This window comes from Dysidea avara, chromosome 6 (genome assembly GCF_963678975.1).
Source record: "Dysidea avara chromosome 6, odDysAvar1.4, whole genome shotgun sequence".
Taxonomy (NCBI): domain Eukaryota; kingdom Metazoa; phylum Porifera; class Demospongiae; order Dictyoceratida; family Dysideidae; genus Dysidea; species Dysidea avara.
The window spans coordinates 6,916,798-6,935,670 of NC_089277.1; the positions used below are offsets into that span (position 1 = coordinate 6,916,798).

The 18,873-nt window shown below is 38.6% G+C and overlaps 1 protein-coding gene across 1 annotated transcript in view; it reads right to left on the reverse strand.

Annotated features, from left to right (window-relative positions):
* The window catches only part of LOC136259029 (androglobin-like), a 30,632-nt gene continuing 11,759 nt past the window's right edge, over nt 1-18,873 (reverse strand). The window contains exons 18-34 of the mRNA XM_066052434.1: nt 17,890-18,061; nt 17,799-17,838; nt 17,544-17,638; nt 17,318-17,411; nt 15,371-15,524; nt 14,572-14,709; nt 13,167-13,396; nt 8,047-8,134; nt 5,031-5,168; nt 4,513-4,621; nt 3,810-3,916; nt 3,047-3,100; nt 2,892-2,987; nt 2,163-2,235; nt 1,441-1,555; nt 960-1,143; nt 1-337 (exon numbers count right to left, since the gene is read on the reverse strand). Of these exons, the coding sequence (XP_065908506.1) occupies nt 152-337; nt 960-1,143; nt 1,441-1,555; nt 2,163-2,235; nt 2,892-2,987; nt 3,047-3,100; nt 3,810-3,916; nt 4,513-4,621; nt 5,031-5,168; nt 8,047-8,134; nt 13,167-13,396; nt 14,572-14,709; nt 15,371-15,524; nt 17,318-17,411; nt 17,544-17,638; nt 17,799-17,838; nt 17,890-18,061 (2,073 nt within the window). The 3' untranslated portion in view covers nt 1-151. The remainder of the gene's footprint in view (nt 338-959; nt 1,144-1,440; nt 1,556-2,162; nt 2,236-2,891; nt 2,988-3,046; nt 3,101-3,809; nt 3,917-4,512; nt 4,622-5,030; nt 5,169-8,046; nt 8,135-13,166; nt 13,397-14,571; nt 14,710-15,370; nt 15,525-17,317; nt 17,412-17,543; nt 17,639-17,798; nt 17,839-17,889; nt 18,062-18,873) is intronic.

The following is an 18,873-nucleotide window of genomic DNA, read 5'->3' on the forward strand; positions in this document are numbered from 1 at the left end:
TAAATGGTTTTAGATAATATATTGAAGAACTTTTATACACTGTGCTATTATATCTGCCATTGTAGTTATACTTACAGCATGTAGTTGTTATGTGTTTTGTATTTACATTTTTGTACCAGCGGTACTGTTAAGTGATTGGGTTGCGGGTTAGTTACTTTTTCTTCCCTTTTGCTGCCTTTCCTTTTGCTTTTGAATCTCTACCACCTGCAGTGTCTACTGATGTCTGAGCTGCAAGAAGAGCTTGCTCCTCTTTCAGTTTCTGCTGCTGTGCTAGGAACCTGTCCCTTATGGCATTGCGAGCTTCATTCATCTTCTGTCTTGCTTGCTCTAACTCCACCTGTGTATGCGATAACATGTCTCATTCTCAGTCACATATTTGATAACATGTAATGCAGACAGTGATGGCAATCATTTGTAGGAAACCATTGTGGTATAGAATATGATACACTGTAATAATTGTTATGGCATAGGACAACAGTGAAATGGGAAAACAGCTACAGCAGGGAAAATGATGGAATCTACCCTACCTCAGAAACACTACTATTATGGTTTGCTAAGTGTTGCATGTTGACCCTGGTACTTATGTATGTCTCCCTAGTATACAATAATTTCTATACATAGGTGCTTAACACCATGCACTAGCATAACATATACGTGTGTACAGGTATACAGCAGAACCACATTACAAAATTCCACCCTACTCCCCAGAAATTTTGACACCTTGATAACCAGGACACTTCACATGGTCTCATTTGTGATAGTGTACACACATTTAGACCCCTGAAATCAGGACACCTGTAACAGAGATCCTTAACATGTTACTAAAGTTTAGAAGCTTTATTGTATTCTATGGTAGTATGTATTGGTCCAGTGTTACAAGTACGGACACAGGAGGATCCTGTACAAGTCTGGGCTCATATACAACATTTCTATATTTACAAAAAACTCAAACATATTACCTGCCACTGTTCAGCTAGCTCTACTTGTTGTTTCTTCATTGTATTTCTCATCTGAAGGTCTTCTTCTCTCCTCTGTATGACTACTTGCCTCTGCTGCCGATACTCAGCTAGTCTTTGCTGCCATTGTGACTGTCTGTGTTCCCATTCCTCTGGTTGTAGTAGACGAGGCATAATCCCTGTATTACTGTAATAGTGTGGTAGTAATATGGTTGGTGTAGTAAAGGGTATGTGTGTATACATGTAGTGTATGTCCAGATGATGCTATGGTGTCTATACTTTCACCCGTAAGACATGGTATGGCCTAGTGCTAGTCCTGCACTAACTCATACTACCTGAGTAGTGCATATACAAGTGGCTCAACGTGTTGAAAATTTTGCTTTATGCACCATGTGTGTACCCGCATGTTGTTATGTATTTGCGTGTGGTGCATGTGTGTGTGTGTGTGTGTTGTAATAGAGTATCAGTACACACACTTACGTACATCATGTACTGAGTGTAGTCCACCCTCTTGATCATGGCAGGACCATCAGGTAGAGTTGGTACAGTGACATTCACAGCACCATCAGCATCAGACACCACTGCTGTAGCATCACAGTCTGATGGTGGAACAACACATGTAGGTATTTACAGTGAAACCTGTGTATTAAGGACACCTTTGGACTGACCAATAGTGTTGTGATTATATCAAGTCAGTTTACATGCTAAGGGATAATTTGGTGCCATTAGTCGCATTACAAAGCACCCAAATTTTGCAGGTGTCCTCGTTTTCAAGTGTTGGATGGATGCTCAGGACAGCTTTAGAATTGATTGTAAATGTGTGGCAAAACTGGACATGAATGCAAGTGTCCTGATTACCAGGTTCAACTGTTAGATGCCAATGACAATATTTTGGTCATAGTTGCCTAATTCTAGTTACTGCGATCATCAGAAATTGTTGCTAAGGAGTGTTATTATAAGGTATCAGAAAATCATCGGTTGTTTATAAAGTACAAGAGAGTTACTATTTGATCTGGAAGCCGCAATTATTAACAGCTAACAGAGCTACATGACTAAAGTCTAAAACAGTTATTGCACCTTTCCACAGATACTCAGATGTGTGTAATAACCTACACTTAATGGGTACAGCACACACAAAAGTACTACACACACAAAGAAATACAAAGTGCAGACTGTATACACACTCTCATCCTCCCATATACATACCTGCGTTATCAGTCTCTCCTGTAACTATTGGTTGCTTGCAGGCAGACAGGTACTTACGACGAGACTCTAATGCCTACAGAAAAACAACATCAATATTGGGAAATGAGGCTCCAGAAATGGGCTTTTGAGCTGAAGCCTCAGGTGCCACAGTCCTTGACCAGTGTCAATACTACAATGTCAATACTACAAGTGTGTTAATGTGTACAACATCAAGGTGCATATGTATGATTTCACCATGCAGGTTGTACAGTGTAAAATGACAATAGTTTTGCTGTTATACATGTACAGTATGTGTATAGTGAGGTGAAATTGTATATATGGGGTAAATTTCCTTGGGACCAAAACTTTAGTTTTGTCATACATACTGTATATTAGTATGCCCATAGTATAGATCAGAGAGAAGTGCTCAATGATACACACTATGGACTGTACAATAGAACATGTTAAAGTAGATACTGTGGAATAAGACAAATATATACAATGATCCAGACCACTCTGACACCTAGTTTAGTCAAAGAGTCCATGCAATGCTCAGATCTAACTGTGAAGTCTGCATGTGTGTGTGCATGCGTATATGTGTGCATTTGTGTGTGTGTGCACGTGCGTGCGTGCGATCCGAATTCTTCAGGTCAGTTACTGTGCTACACTAGAAATATTTTGCCAAATATTCAGATTATGTAAGTGTTTTTGTTTTCAAGTGTCTGCATTAACAGGTCCCATTGTACGAACCTTCTTAGTTCTGCCAGGTTGTTCAGTCTCCCAGGCAGTCACCATTGCCTTCAGCTCATCTTCTTTCTCAGTATCCTTAACACATAACATGATATCCTGTAGAGATGTCATTGTGATGATGTCACTGGGGATCATGTGATACTACTAATACTCACCGATGATGCCATCACCACTCTTAACACCCAGTGGGGCTTGCTGACATCAATCTGCTGCAAGGGAAGAAACCAACTTGTCATGTAATATACAAATATTAAAAGTGGAGTAGAAACACTCCACACAAAAACAGCTAAGCTGTGAAAAAAGGGTGTGGCCTTCAAAAGTGAAAAGGTTGTGAAATCAAAGGTGGCTGCCAAGAAATGGCTGCAATTTACAGCCATTATTAAAATTAATTTCACTACCTTTTTTTACCCAGGATTTTTGAAGGCTGCACCCCTTTTTTCACAGCTGGACTGTTTTTATAAATTCATTTCTTTTTGTACTCTATATGGCCCCAACCCTAAAGCCAGCCATAGCATGGCTTAGGGTTTGTTTTTACCTTCTTATCTACTAGACACAATAATGATTATGAGACAGAAGTTATTGTATTGTTATACTTGACTTTTAGGTAATATTTTTGTAATACTCTAATAGAGTTCACTCTTTAAAAAGAAATGTAAAAGAACACACATACATGTAGAATGTTTTAGAACTAGATTTGTGAAATAAATAACTTTTACACTCATCCTATATTGGGGGATTTTTCTCCATGTATTAGAGTAGCACACGATAGTGTGTCATGTGGCCAAGAAAGCTGACACATCACACTGTGTGTATATTGTGACATGCTTCACAATATTAATTTTGAATTCTCATCATGTAATATTGTACATGCAGATAGTAAGTTACTTATGTGGTATTTATGCTCATTGCTTACAGTACCTGTCTGTGTTGTAAAACACTGCCTGCTCGTTCTCGCATTTTGGTACCCTTAGCTGGTTTGCTGGGTTGTTTACGTGCTGATGGTGGCTTGTCACCTGAAGCATGTACTGCAAGGAAAAACATTAAAACGTAAGGTGTTTTGTAGGGTCAAGAATGAGTGTGTGTGTGTTTGTGTGTGTGTGTGTGTGCGTGTGTGTGTATGCGTGGAAGGAAGGAAGGAGCCCACCCAGCTGAAACATAGATGGACCTGATGTTAACTGGGAAAGCAAATGCCAACTGTCTATGTATCACACAGTGTGTGAAGGTCCAGGTGGGATTTTAGGTGCCCACACCTTCACCTATGAGAGATGGTACAGCCTCCTGTGGGTTACTAATAGGAGGATTTGCCTGTGCTGGCTGAAACAGTGTACAGATGTCCCAGTGTTGGTTCACTGGGTAGGCATGACTATGCTAGCTCTGTAGCTGAAAGCTTTGCTTTGCAGTGTGCGATTGCACACATGTGCGTGGGTGGTCTTTGTGTGTGTGTGTGTGTGTGTGTGTGTGTGTGTGTGTGTGTGTGTGTGTGTGTGTGTGTGTGTGTGTGTGTGTGCGCGTGTGTATGTAAACTGTACACAAACTATACTCTCCATTGTGTACACAATACTGTTCTGTAATGTGTACACAATGCACAACATATCACATCCGTATAAACAACACTACACACTGTCATCCATCTTTTCAATCTGTTTCAATGTTGTCATGTAGCTCCAGGCACTTTCTCCAGCTGGCCAGCTATCCCTTGTGATGGTAGCTTGTATCACGTACTTGTGAGTCTATAGTAAGAATAATGAGATTACAGTACTTCAACAATGTACACACATGTGAGCACATACCACAAACACAACACACCACATTCACACACTACAATCACGCACACACAACACACATATGTACAGTAGACACTTGATTATCTGACCTTTGTTTATCCGTACCCTCTTTTATCTGAAATGAGTCAAATGACTGTTCTATTAGAGTATTTTGAGTACAGGAGTATGTTCTATTAGGGTATTTGAACAGAGCTCTATATAAATGTATGAGCTTCAGTTATCTGAGCTATTTACTTATAGAGACACACTGAGGTTAACCAAGGGTCTAATATACAAGTGCACACACACACACACACACACACACACACACACACACACACACACACACACACTTCACTACGCAGCATGTAAATACCTTGACATCATTTTCTCTTTTACTGGCCTCACCATCCTCTTCAGAGATTGGTGGATCATCAGGCTGTAGCCAGCAAACTGGCAACACAGCATGACCTTTACCCTTCACACAACACACTGTCTCCTCTTTGTCTAATATCTGTGTGGTACAATATATAGAGACCTTAATGTATGTGATACTGCAGTAAGTAGCAACATCAATGGTGTAGACAACCAGGCATCTTTACAATACAGACACACGTGATTGAGAGCATACATGCATTTGTTGAAAATACGTATTCGGGCAAGTTGTCTGACAAACAAGTTTTTACCTAAGTATGACAACAACGGCAGATCCAGATAGAGGCACATGCCCCCCTCCTCTCTCCATTTCTCAAAACAACTTCTACACAAGATTGAGGTACTAATACAGCAGTCAGTAAAATACTCTCTAATAGAACAGTCACTGCAATAAATATCCTCCACAGTTAATGCTGAGTATGAAACGCATGATTCTGTTAGCACCAATCCATGGACACACTTGGCTATATAGCCTGTTATGAAAATGGGTCCTTTGTATTATTTTAGCCTCATAACTACCATCACTGATCCCTACACACAGCTCCTGATCAATGTACAGCGCTTAGGAAGCATGATTTATTACTATGATTTTTTTAGATGTTGAATATATTAAACTACTGTACATCAAAAAATTCATTCCTGAAGCTTAGAATCCCAGCTACCTACTACAGTGCATTCCCCTTGCCAGACCTGGAGACACATGTAGTGCTCCTTAAGGCTATACAGTGTTGTGTACCAGGAGATTCAAAAATTGTAATTGGATGACACCAGTGTTGGGTAGTTACGTAATATCATTACTTTTGTGGTAACTAAGTAACATAACGAAATATGCTATACAACAGGTAATATAACTCAAGTTACTTTACTTACAAATGTAACGCGTTACCTAAGTAATATAGTTACTGTAACAAGTCTAATATTATGTAATATTATTACTTACAAGTAACGAAGTTACTAATCTCGTTATCCTCTGAGTAACGCCTAGCCACAACGAAGTAATGAAGCCTACTGAATGAAGCTATTCACCAGCTTCTTACTTATAACCAAGATTTGCACATTGCCCAACAACAAAATCATGTCACGTGATAGGGTGGTAGTTTCACACGTGACAGCTTAAGGCTGTGGACACAAAGTAATATAATATGTAATATTATTATAGTTACTTTATTTTATGGGTAATATGTAACTGTAACTAAATAGCCCATTTGCAAGTAATATGTAATATGCAACTAGTTGCTTTTAAAAAGTAGCTTGACCAACACTGGATGACACTATCTTTAAGTGTATGTTAAAGCATAGTCGCGAGTGCTATATGAAAAATAAAGCACGAGGCGTGTGGCTGAGATGCTAATAAAGCACGAGGCGAAGCCGAGTGCTTTATTAGCATCGAGGCCAAGTGTTGGGTGCTTTATTTTTCATATACTACGAGCAAGGCAATGCTTTAAATGATTTATGGAACTTTCTAGTCATGTAGCTTCACCATACACTAGGACTCGTACTTAGCACGCTTTGCATGAACTATTAGCAGCATGAATGCACACAAACTGGTTTAACAAAGTAACTCACGCGTAGTTCACCATAGTTTGGCATGGTAGACGTTCATTGTGTATTGTGACAGGTTTTGGTCACAACCCACAATTGATTCTATTGTGACACATGGTGAAGTATTTCCGTGATATCTCCATGACTTGTCCATTTACATTAACAAACGTAACAGCAATGTTACCTTCTCCCACCCATCATTGAAGCATTTAGGTATGTCTATAAAAGCAATCCAGTGGTAACACTGGTGTTGGCTGGGCAGCGTGGGCTATCATCAGCCTTCACCAGCTTGGGTGATTAGTTGTACTGGCGTGAGCACTGCGGGCTATTAGCCTGCACTAGAGCATGTGGGCAACTGTGTTTTATTGCCCACGGAGATGCCTTATTGCACCACAAAGAGTGCTTTAATCATACAATAAAGCACTCTTTGGAAAATAAAGTACCGTTTGCCCTAAAGTGTACGTTATGAATTTAAAGTACACTTTTTCTTTGATTTTGCCCACGCAAAGTTCTATATCAAGCATTAGGAATTTTAAGTTTGATTAGGGATCATAGAAAAAAGTAGGGAAACAAGAAGGGAGGTCACCTACACCTGTGGATATGTATATAGTAAACATTTAATTCCTATACCCATAGGGATTAAATGTTCACTAGCATATCTGCAGGTGTAGATGACTTCCCTTGTTTTCATTTTTCTTTCTTTCTATGATCCCTAATTGAAATTAAAATTCCTAGTATTTCCTTATAATTGCTTGTTTCCTTTTTTGCAAATTATTATGACTGGTAAACCCGCGCATACCGCATCAAAAGAAGGATGGCACCAGAGTTAATGTTTTCGTCTAAACACGTACCCCAGCCATCAACTACTAACTCGAAAGTGAAGTGGCCATTGTGCTTCGCTGTTAACTATTTTCAGAGTGTTACAAATGAAGAACAGTATTAGAAGTGCCTCTGCAATCAATTTAGTCACCATGGAAAATACAGACGATTCCCATTTACAAACATAGAGAAGCCATCAAGCAGCCGCAAATCAACATCTTGGGCTGTCAGCAAAAAGAAATGGAGGGCAAAGGTAAGTCCATGATGTGTGCATTATACATACTGCGGTATGCCAAAAGGCATGTCTTGGGACGAAGTGACATTGAACAGTGAAAAAATCAAGTCTGTAGCCTTATCCGTTATTGAGTTATGCTTGCCTGAAGGCATCAGGCAGATATACAGGCAGTTAGTCAATAGAAAATTATATTGGAATAAAAATTGTAACAAACATTTAGGGTCATACTGAAGGCACTTTTGGGCTTGACCAATACTAGGATGGTACTGTGTAGCTGGTTTGAGTGATATTTTTGGCCAGAAAAACCCAAACTCTGTGATTGCACATCAAAATGACATTCTTAAATACACAAACTACACACCTCTAGTTTGAAGAAAGCATCTGATTTTGAGGTCCTCAGTTGAACAGTGACAGGACATGCTTCATCCTTCTTTACCTTCAGTATATACCTGTAGGGTGAGTATCAACAACGATACATAAGATGATGTGAAATGTTATAGGAAACTAAAACCCGTAATTACTTCTCACATGTGACAGTATATAAAGCAGCAAAAATCTTAACAAAATGGGTGGTTAAAATATTTGAGAAGAAAATCACTAATAATTTTTGTAAAGGTCCCAGGGGACCTAACACACAAACAAGGACATGTGGTGATGATGCTTAAATAGTGGCCCTGGCGTTTATTTCTTTCAAGCAACTTTCACCCAGACCCAGTGGCCTCGGTGAAAAGCCAAATAAACGTGTACGTAGGTAACTGTTTACCCAGGCCACAATTCGAGACCGGCCATAATTCAAGGCAATACGGTAATATTATTGGTAAGCTGTATTAGGTATACCCTGATATTTCTCATCACTAAGCCTCTACATCTACTACCGTACGCAAGGAAATTTTGACGTAAAAAAATTTGACGAATTCAGACTTCAGCAGATTTGACGAATAAAATGTTGATGAAAATCAAGAAATTGTAGGCAAAACCTGTACTTTTAAGAGCGCTTATAAACATTTGACGAATTTAAATTTGACGAATTAAACTGATTCGTCAAGTTCGTCAAAGTTTTTTGACGTCAAAATTTCCTTGCGTACGGTACTCTGTGACTATTAGCATAAAAATCGCCTTAATAATTGTGATTACTATTGTTTCAGGTGAATGACATTCAACCCATTAAGCAAATATATACCTCAGATGAAAGGAAACCACAAGGCTATGTATTACCTTGACCACAGGTGATATCATGATATTGCCTTGTGGTTAGGGGATATCATGATTTACACTATGGCACGTATAGTATGCTTTGAAGTTTATGAGGTATATAGATACCCACAGGTAGGTATCTAAACTGGTTAGATACCCGTGACAAAATTTTTAGTCACATGCCTCACGTGCTTTGCTGGATTCCAGCCACAACAGCCATCAGAAATCATCGCTAAACAAAGAAAGCATCGCTGGATCATAAATAGCGAAGATACCTGCACTTATGCAATAACCTACACATAGCCCTGACCATAACTGCCTTTGATACTGAGGCAGCTATGAAGCATGGTGAATGCATTCCTTCACCTACACATTAGGTGAGCAGACCTCAGTGATACATGTATATTACTAATACCATGGCCACTTCGGAATTGCCTAATATAATGTATATATATCAGGAAAATCCCTTGTGGCCATGGAAATAACTATTAAATAATGGCTGATATCATAATGAAAACCACAGATTGTGAAATACAACTAGCTGGGATTTTCAGACCCTTAGTCACACAAAATAAATATTCTTCATGTGAGTTCATAATATAGCAGTATAAGGAAAATTAGGAATTTCAAGTTTGATTAGGGATCATAGAAAAAAAGTAGGGAAACAAGGGAGGTCGCCTACATCTGCAGATATACTAGTGAGCATAATTCAGTTAAGGGTATAGACTGAATTAGGGATTAAATGTCTAATACTTATTTGTTTTTTTTTTTGTAACATTGTTATGACTGGTGAACCCACGCATACCGCATCAAAAGAAAGGAGTTAGTGTTTTCGTCTGAGCGTGCACCCTAACTATCAAAAAGCATAGTGGCTACTCTGCTTCACTTTTAGCTATGTTCAGCCTGTTACACAGTACTACAAACACAGAACAGTAGGAGAAGCACCTCTGCAATCAAATCAGTCACCATGAAAAATACAGACGATTTGTATGTCCCAGCTATCAATTACTGACTCAAAAATGAAGTGGCTATTATGCTTCACTTTTACCTATTTCATCCCGTTACACAGCATAACAAAAGAACAGTATTAGAAGCACCTTTGCAATCAATTCAGTCACCAAAGAAAATAAGGACAACTCATGTTTACAAACGGGAAGCTATGCACCGCACTACCACGAATCCACACCTTGGATAGTTAGCAGCAAAAATAAATGGGACACAAAGGAGGACAAAGGTAAGTCCATGATGCATGCATTGTATGTACTGTGGTATGCCAAAAAATGCATCTCAGGACGAAGTGACATCAAACAGTGAAAAAATCAAGCCCGTAGCCTTAGCCGTATTGAGTTATGCTTGTCTGAAGGTATCAGGCAGGCAGTTAGTCAGTCAGTAGAAAATTGCATTGAATATTAAAAACAATTGTGGCTACTCATTGGAAGCATTTAGGTTTGTATTGAAGGTACTTTTGAGTTGGTTATACCTAACCAGTATTGCGGCTATTGCCAAGGCACCAGGGTAGTATTGTGGAACTGGTTTTAGTAGAGCAGCATAGTGCGATAGTTGTGCAATTTTTGATACAATTATGAAACTTTCCATATAAGTTGTACTCCTTGAGATATTATTTTTTGGATATAGAGCCATCTCACATTTGACCTCTGGTGACCTTTACAGCCATTTTTGTATTGAAAATTCATTGTTTTTGTCTTTATCTCCCTGAGGCATCATTTTGCACAGTTTCAAGTTAAAGGTGCTGCTACAACGAACTACTCAGCTTTTATTTGAAGTAAATAGGTGATTGTATTCCAAAGTTATGATCATTTATATTAACCATGAAATTCTATGAAGTACTTGCCCATTAGTAATTTACACCCCAAGGGCAAAGAATTTCAAAAATGATCATAACTGTGTAGTGGAATGAGATACAAACTTCAAACAAAAGTCAATATAGTTCTTAGATCAGCACCTTTAATTTGATACTATGTTTTAACAGTATAAAATAATGCCTCAGGAAGATAAAGACAAAAATAATTTTCAGTGAAAAATGGCTCTAAAGGTCACCAGAGGTCAAATCTGTGATGGCTCTATATCAAAAAACATATGCCACTAGGAGCACAATTTGTGTGGAAAGTTTCATAATTGTTTCAAAAAGCGCATGAAATGGCCATTTTTTGGTGCTATGCCGCTCTACTATTTGGCAAGAAAAACCCAAACCTTCATGATCCCTAATATACAGTACTACCGTACTGTGACCAAGAGTTACTTATATATATTATGAACCCTTGGTACTGTGCATACGTATGATACCAGCTCCTGTATATACCAGGAGCCCATAAGCGCCTTGTGGCGCTTATGGGCTCTTGTATAGTGTATTATGTACTAGTAGTAATGTCAGCTAAACCATGAGAAACTAGTGCAATAAAAATTATTGATTTAAAAATGAAGTAGGGTTCCAGCAATAAAAAGTAGTGAAACAAGAGATGATGGTAGCCATGAGGGAAAATTCCTAGCCATTTGACATTGTAGCAATGTGGAAAAATCCCTACTTGGCATAAATTAATAATTTTTTTACGCCATTAGTTTGTTAACTTTTTGTTAGAGCATACAAGTGTGGCTGTGACTGCTTTATTAGAGTATCTTGATCTTGCCACTCATCTATACAAGCTAGTGGGTATGGCACAACACCTTGTTTTCTTACAGGGCTATCTAGATTGTTGTGGCGTGTTCTGATTATTTAAGGGGGCATGGCAATTGTTTTAATGTCTTGGTATGGTTTCCTGGAATGAAGAAGGTGACCATTTAATTGAAGATAAAAGGAATGGCAAAATGCAGAAGGCAGACATTCGTTGAAACTACAAAAGGTACATCTCACTTGTGAGTTTGTTGCTGTGGTGTAAAATGGTGACTGTGTGCTGCTTCGTTTGGCCTCTAGCCCTGCGACTGTGGTCAGGCAGGCAGGCAGTCAGTAGAAAATTACATTGAATAATCTAAAAAAAAAATTGTAACAATTTATTGGAAGCCTTTAGGATCGTACTGAAGGCATTTTTGGGCTTGGTTATACCTAACCAATACTGCCAAGGTGCCAGGATGGAGTTGTGAAGCTGGTTTTTGGGTGAATTTTTTGGCTAGGAAAACCCAAATGTCCATGATCCCTAATATACAGTACTACCGTACTGTATGGTGCTTTGATAAGTAAAACTATTTTGTAGTGATGTTTGTCGCACATGATATTTCCATGATAGTTTTTAGATGTGGTATTTTAAGCAGCTCACATAAATTTAGGGGGAATCCTACTAACTGTTTGATAATATATCTGGTAAGTTTGTTTAGCTAGATTTTGTCAAGGGTGTTAAAAACTTAAGATTTTACAGATCACCATATTACTGGCATTCATGGCCACTACACTAAACTACGTATATAGGGTAAGTATAAACAGTGACCCATGGACCTTGACATATTTAACAATTCTATACTTGTAATAGATACAGTAGATATATGTATAGTCTTGCTTAGCCATTCTCTGTCATGGTGCATCGCACAATTTAGCTATAAAGGCCTACTCTGAAAAGGGTCCTGCTGGACTGGACTGCTTAGGCCACTTATCCAACAACTGGTGGTATTAATCAAGGGAATGGCTTCACCTTTGTACACCACGTGATGCAATAGGTGAGACACAAAGTCTGTTTGTTGAGTTACTGGTTAACACGCAGTGATCACATCATTAAAACTATTTCTCTGGAATGTATACTTGCTCACACAAAGTTTCTCAACTTTAGTAAGTATGAAACTTACTAAGACCTGTGTGCTCATTGTGCAGTACAGGTGGCATAATGCAGTCAGCTGTAGACCCCTTTTTCAAAGGCACTTATACTGTATTTTCTAATTATTTTATATATGTATATAAGATGGAGAGAAGGTGTTGTAGAGTTATCCAGTGCAAGAATAGAATGTATAAACATTGTGAAATACAAAAATTCCATGAACAGTAGAATCCCCGAATCCTTGGTTCCCAGGTTTATACCAACCCAACTATGTCACGATCATCAGCTGCAGGCACTGACCAGCAAATTTCATAAACCACAACACAGTAAATATTACACATTGTAAAAGGAAGGTAAGATTCGAGATAAGAGGCTGTTGTTGAACAATTTACCATTCTGTGTAGCCAACATAGCAATTCAGGATGTATAACACGTACACTTATTTATACCCACTTACACTAGGTCTTGAATCAACAGTACTTATAGTGCTTAGTAGCTAAGAACACAAATGAATCTCTATTGAGCTAACCTTAAGAATTTCTTGTCCTTATCAGGGAGGTAATAATCGATGACTTCATGAGTGTGTAGTGAAGGAGTAATGGTGATAGCTGCAGGTAGTTCATCTCCAGTAGGGGCCACTGGTGTAGTGTTCTTCCTAGTAGGGAGGTGTGGTGTGGACCCTACAAGTCTCAGCTGCCAGTCACCTCCTTCTAATGTATCATCACGTGACCATACTTCTCCGAGAATGGTGTAGCCAGCCTGTAGTGATAAAATTTCCTCTCATTTATAAGAGAATATACCACCCAGCTTTCCATTTTATCTCAAATACACAAATGTGTACTTTTTACATAGATCCATATATGTACAAGTGTATGCCAGGAGTGACATAATATTGTGGTGTTTCATAAAAACTAGCAAAATCATTTAGTGCTTAAAAATAACATTGTATACATGTATTCTCAATTTTTTTTGCCTCATCCACCCAATTATTCTTGTATTCAATAGACAAAAACAATACAATATAGTGTTGAATGATTTTGTAGTTGAATTTTATTTTTAATGTACAGAAGCCTTCATTTAAAATCAAAAATACAAAACTGGCCAGTCTACACTATCAGATTACAGGGGCGGATCCAGGAGCTGGCAAGGGGAGGGGCACAAACAAGCTATGTTATAGGTGGTTGGGGAGAACAGATTCTCTTGTATTTTTAAAGTAGCAAATAATCACATCTTAGCATTGTCTTACACTTTATTTTACATTTTTGGCCTTTGCGAAGTCTTAAAAGCTGTTTTAAAGGCTAGAATGTCTTCAATACCACCAACATGATAATTATTTTTAGAGGAGCTTAGTACGCACGAAGGTGCTGGGTGACAGTCTGATAGTTGCTCTGACTTGTTTTAGGTGAGTTTGCAATAAATGTTACATATTTTTATCTATATTATAGACTGACAAGACTTAGTATTTTAATCAAAAGAAGTATGGCTCCTTCACAAAGTGTGTGTGTGTGTGTGTGTGGGGGGGGGCCCATCCTGGATCCGCCATTGGATTATAATACTAGTGTAAAATGATAGAGCAGTAAGTTTGATGAGTGCAGTAAACTAGGTAAAGATGTTTGTAGGTAAATAATGCTGAAAGAGTTATTGTGATGGAAAACTGTAAGGGGATTACAAATGTTTGGCAGACACTCATAAAAGAAGAGATAAATATGTGTAGAATGTTTTGACTTTCTGAAGATAATGAGGTATTCAAAATCCACTAAGAGACCCGTATTTGGTCAATAAAGCTTAGTTATAGAGAAGTGAAGGGTATGGAAGGGATAAGGGAGTGCCATTATGGTGTGTTAGAATGCTAAACAAAATAATTATACAATTCTTTGTACGTACACACACACAAACAAAACGTTGGTGCTTTGTCTATGTATGAGATTTGTTACCTTATTAGGCTTGTAGTGGTGGGGAATCACCTTGTGGAACAGTTGTGGTACCTCCACACCAGTGTCATTGTCTATGACACGTAATAGACAAGTCTTGGGGATTAGAGTGAGTCTGGGGAACATCATTATACCTGGCTCCTGTAATGGATTACCAAATTTAATGAGAGCCTTTGTCTGTAGCACCTTTGTCTGTAGCACCTTTGTCTGTAGCATTAAAAGGCATTTAAAAATATTATTAGTGAAGGTATTTATATGACATGCAACATACCTTGTACGTACATGCATATACGTATATACACAGAGCTATACACATCGTACACAAAGAAGCACATAATATTTCCTGTATGCTACATAAACATACACACATCACATGCATGTGTGCACACCTGCACGCACGCACACTCACACACACACACACAACCACAAAAGCAATGCCTCTGGTAGCTGTATGAACCACAGCTATTTCCACCCAGCAAAACCAGTACTAGAATGCTTGTGCACCATTCAGGCACTTGAGTCTGTGTAAATCCTCCAGGGGCAGGACTAGTAATCCGCAGATGGACTGTAGGTCTAGAGGTTGCAGAACCCCCAAAGTTCCACAGTGACCTTGACAATGCTGAGAATTTACTTTCTCAGTTGACACTAGACCACCAGATACTGGTAGGTGTGCAACTAGGCATCATGGAGCATTGAGCCTCTCTCTCTCTCTCTCTCCCTCTCCCTCTCCCTCTCCCTCTCTCTCTCTCTCTCTCTCACACACACACACGTAAACTACAGTACATAACACTACACACAATACCTGTACAAAGAAGGTCTCCCTAAAAAGAAGTGTCCACTGGTTGAGAGGTAGTTCATTATAGGAGCCAGTATAGTCCTGGTGGTAGGCTCTGTTCTGTTCATTCTCATAAAAGGGAAAATGTTGGAACAGGCTCTGGTCCAGTTGGAACATTGTACTAGAGTAAGATCAGTATACGTTACTACACACCGGGGCATACTGATATGTACATACATGACTTATTATTTGCATACATAAATGGCAAGCCATCCACAGCTTAATGTACTTTATTTGTCTCTTGTTCACTCTGTGCTGTGTGAAATTAGTCATGTAGCACTCTCAGCAACACTTTAACTTACCTCTTCACAATGTCAGAAATTTGTCTACCTAGCCAGTGGGAGAAGGTACAGGTTTACACTAAGTCTTGTGAAGTACAGAAAATGCAGTTAACGAGTCTGGCGAAACAACAACCAAAGCAGTTTAACTAATGTTTTCTCACGGACCCTTCACAAGTAGGTATACACAACCTCTTTGTAAAGTATGGATAAAGACAACTGTCATGTGTAGGGAAACAGCAACCTAGGCACTTTACCCAACAAATTCCCACACACAATTTCCTGCAAGACATTTGTTATAAAAAGAGCTAACAGTACACCAAAGTTTAAATATATCTTTAACATGTCAAAGATAATGCAAATTCTATATCTCATTGCAATGGCTTTTGCTGTGCTGTCGATAACAACAGCTGAAAATGGGACCTGTGCAAGGTATGGATTAGACGTCGAGTTTCCCGGAGTCTCCTGTGCTGACATACATGACAAGAACCCAGCCAGTCACAGCAAGTCAGGATATTATGTTATTAAAACTGATCATGTCCACACTGTCTACTGTGATATGGAACTAGAGTGTAGTGGTCATAAAGGAGGATGGATGAAGATTGCTGACTATGATACTAGCCAAGGAGATGACTGCCCTAGTGGATGGAAGAAGATAAAAGTAAAGGGGTTAGATTTATGCCGGTCACCTGATGATAAAGCTGGTTGTCACTCCGTGCACTTTCCTGTCAATAGAGTTGGGTATAACAAGATTTGTGGAAGAATGAAAGGCTTTCATAAGGGATCCCTAGATGCTTTCTTCAATGAAAACAAAGCATCCATAGACAATCAATATGTTGATGGCATATCTATTACACTAGACAATCCTCGTAAACATGTATGGACCTATGCAATAGGCCTGAGTGATGATTACAATTATCCTCATCAGAATTGTCCTTGTGCTAAATATCCTGGTCCATCCCCTCCTGCATTTGTAGGTACCCACTATTATTGTGAGTCTGGCAACACTGGAACTCACGACAATAGTGAATACCACACCACAGACCCACTATGGGATGGTGATGGTTGTCTTCCTAATAATAACTGTTGCGCCAACACTAATCAACCTTGGTTCTTCCGTCAAATGACTATGGACAGAAAAGATGATATTGAAGTACGACTATGTAACAGTCAAGGGTTCTCAGATGAGGCTGCTTTTGTAGAAAAAATTCAGATTTACGTGCAATAGAAGCCAGTATATAGAACTCTATAGGATCAAGAACTTTTTGAGTGTTGTTGTATACATATAGTAGTTTTAATGGGCTGCATATATACTCTAATATATGCAGCCCATTAAAACTTTGAGGGGGATGACTTTAATTGTATTTATAGTATTGGTATGCACGTAATTACATATCAGTTAGTGTAAGTATAAAACAAACAATATTAAAGTATGTAGGTGACTACAGATTGGTTAGACTAGACTTCTATAACCAACGAATTTTGTGATCACATTATGTGGCCACATAAAAAATATTGAATGCTCACACAACATATTTAGTGTCAAAAGTCTTTAAAGAAGACATTTGGTAGTGTACTGTAGACCATTCTCAGAGACGTTAGGTACACATACACAACAGAACAAGATTGTTGTTACCTGAACATCAGCTTGCCTAGCAGTTCAGAATGAGGAGCAATTAGTTCAACACTTTTGGTAAGCTCTTCTATCATCCATGTGTGTTGTGGTGAGCCTATAGTGTGTATAGCATTACTAACTAGTACAATGTATATATGATAAACGTACGTGTGTGAGTGTGCTATAATGTAGTATATACGTATGGTGCACAATGTGTGTTAGAAAAATTGTAGTGTGTGGACTGTACCTGTTTGTAGGCATTTTGTGATCTGCTGGTCCAAGTGCTTGTCGACTGCCTTTTGAATTTTATTAGCTGCTGACAATTCTTCTTCAGTTGGTTCTCTGTATGACCAAGAGTGTGTATTAGTGTGTGGAGCATGTTATGTGTTAGTGGAGTGTGTATGTAACAGTTTATATGCATGCGTGCATGTGTGTGTACTGTAGCATGTAGTGTTCATAGGGCATATCCATTTGTTATGCAATACACACATAAAGGACATACCTATCCTTCCAATTATCAGGTAATGGTGCCCCTTTCCTCTCTACAACACAAAGGACACAATCACACTACACACATACACTACTATACTAACCAATAGCTGGTAGGCTGGTCATGTCTACATCTAGTCTGCACCTCTGAGCCCCACCCACTAGGACATGCATGATCAGATGCAGAAATGCCCTCCAGGCAAACAACATGGCATTAGTCAACTGCAATTGTTGTTGTGTAGAGGACAAGCTGTAGTGGACACTGCAGCATAGAACCTGCATGGAGTAATGTGACATTATCACAGAGTTAGTGTATGTTCTATTAGGGTAATTGAATGGAGTTCCTGTAACAATCTTAACACATAAATAATTGGTGTACAAGTGTTTAATGGAGGCAACACTGTACTACTTTTTGTAGCAGCTCTTCTAATTTGACCACCTTAGAATTTTTTGGCTACATTGCTAAGTACAGTAGGTGAATTTGTATATAGCAGAATGTTATTTCTATATTTGCTGAAATATACAGGAAAGGTTTTTCTCTTTTAGAGATAAAAATGTATGGATTTAGATCTGTTAGGACCAAAATCTTTAGGAATACTGTATTTCCTAATTTGATCTCAATTTGGAGAGTTGGATGGCCACGGTATAAATGATAATATCACGCTTTATATTTTCAGATGATTTGAAGAGGCCCTTTTGTTTGAAAATAAATTCCCAAGTCCTGTCGGTCTTTGAAAATAAATTCCCACAAGTAAAAATAACGTGCTTTCACGTGATCTAACAACGCGTATTCACTCGTGTATTCTCAAGGTGTATTCTTTACAAGTTTAAGCTCAGTATTGTTAATATTGAACATTATTCTTACTCAGGTATCAATAGCCAGTAAACTATCCATATAAATGGCCGTTGGGAATTCATGCCATCTGCTGCTGTACCCAACGATTGCCTCACCAGTGGCTGCTACTTACTCCACTTATAACTCAATATTCCATCCTTGATTCCATCAGTAAGGTGAGCACATGTATACTCTATGTATTTTTGGTATTTGTGACACGAATTTCCACCTGTACTTCGAAATATGCATGCTT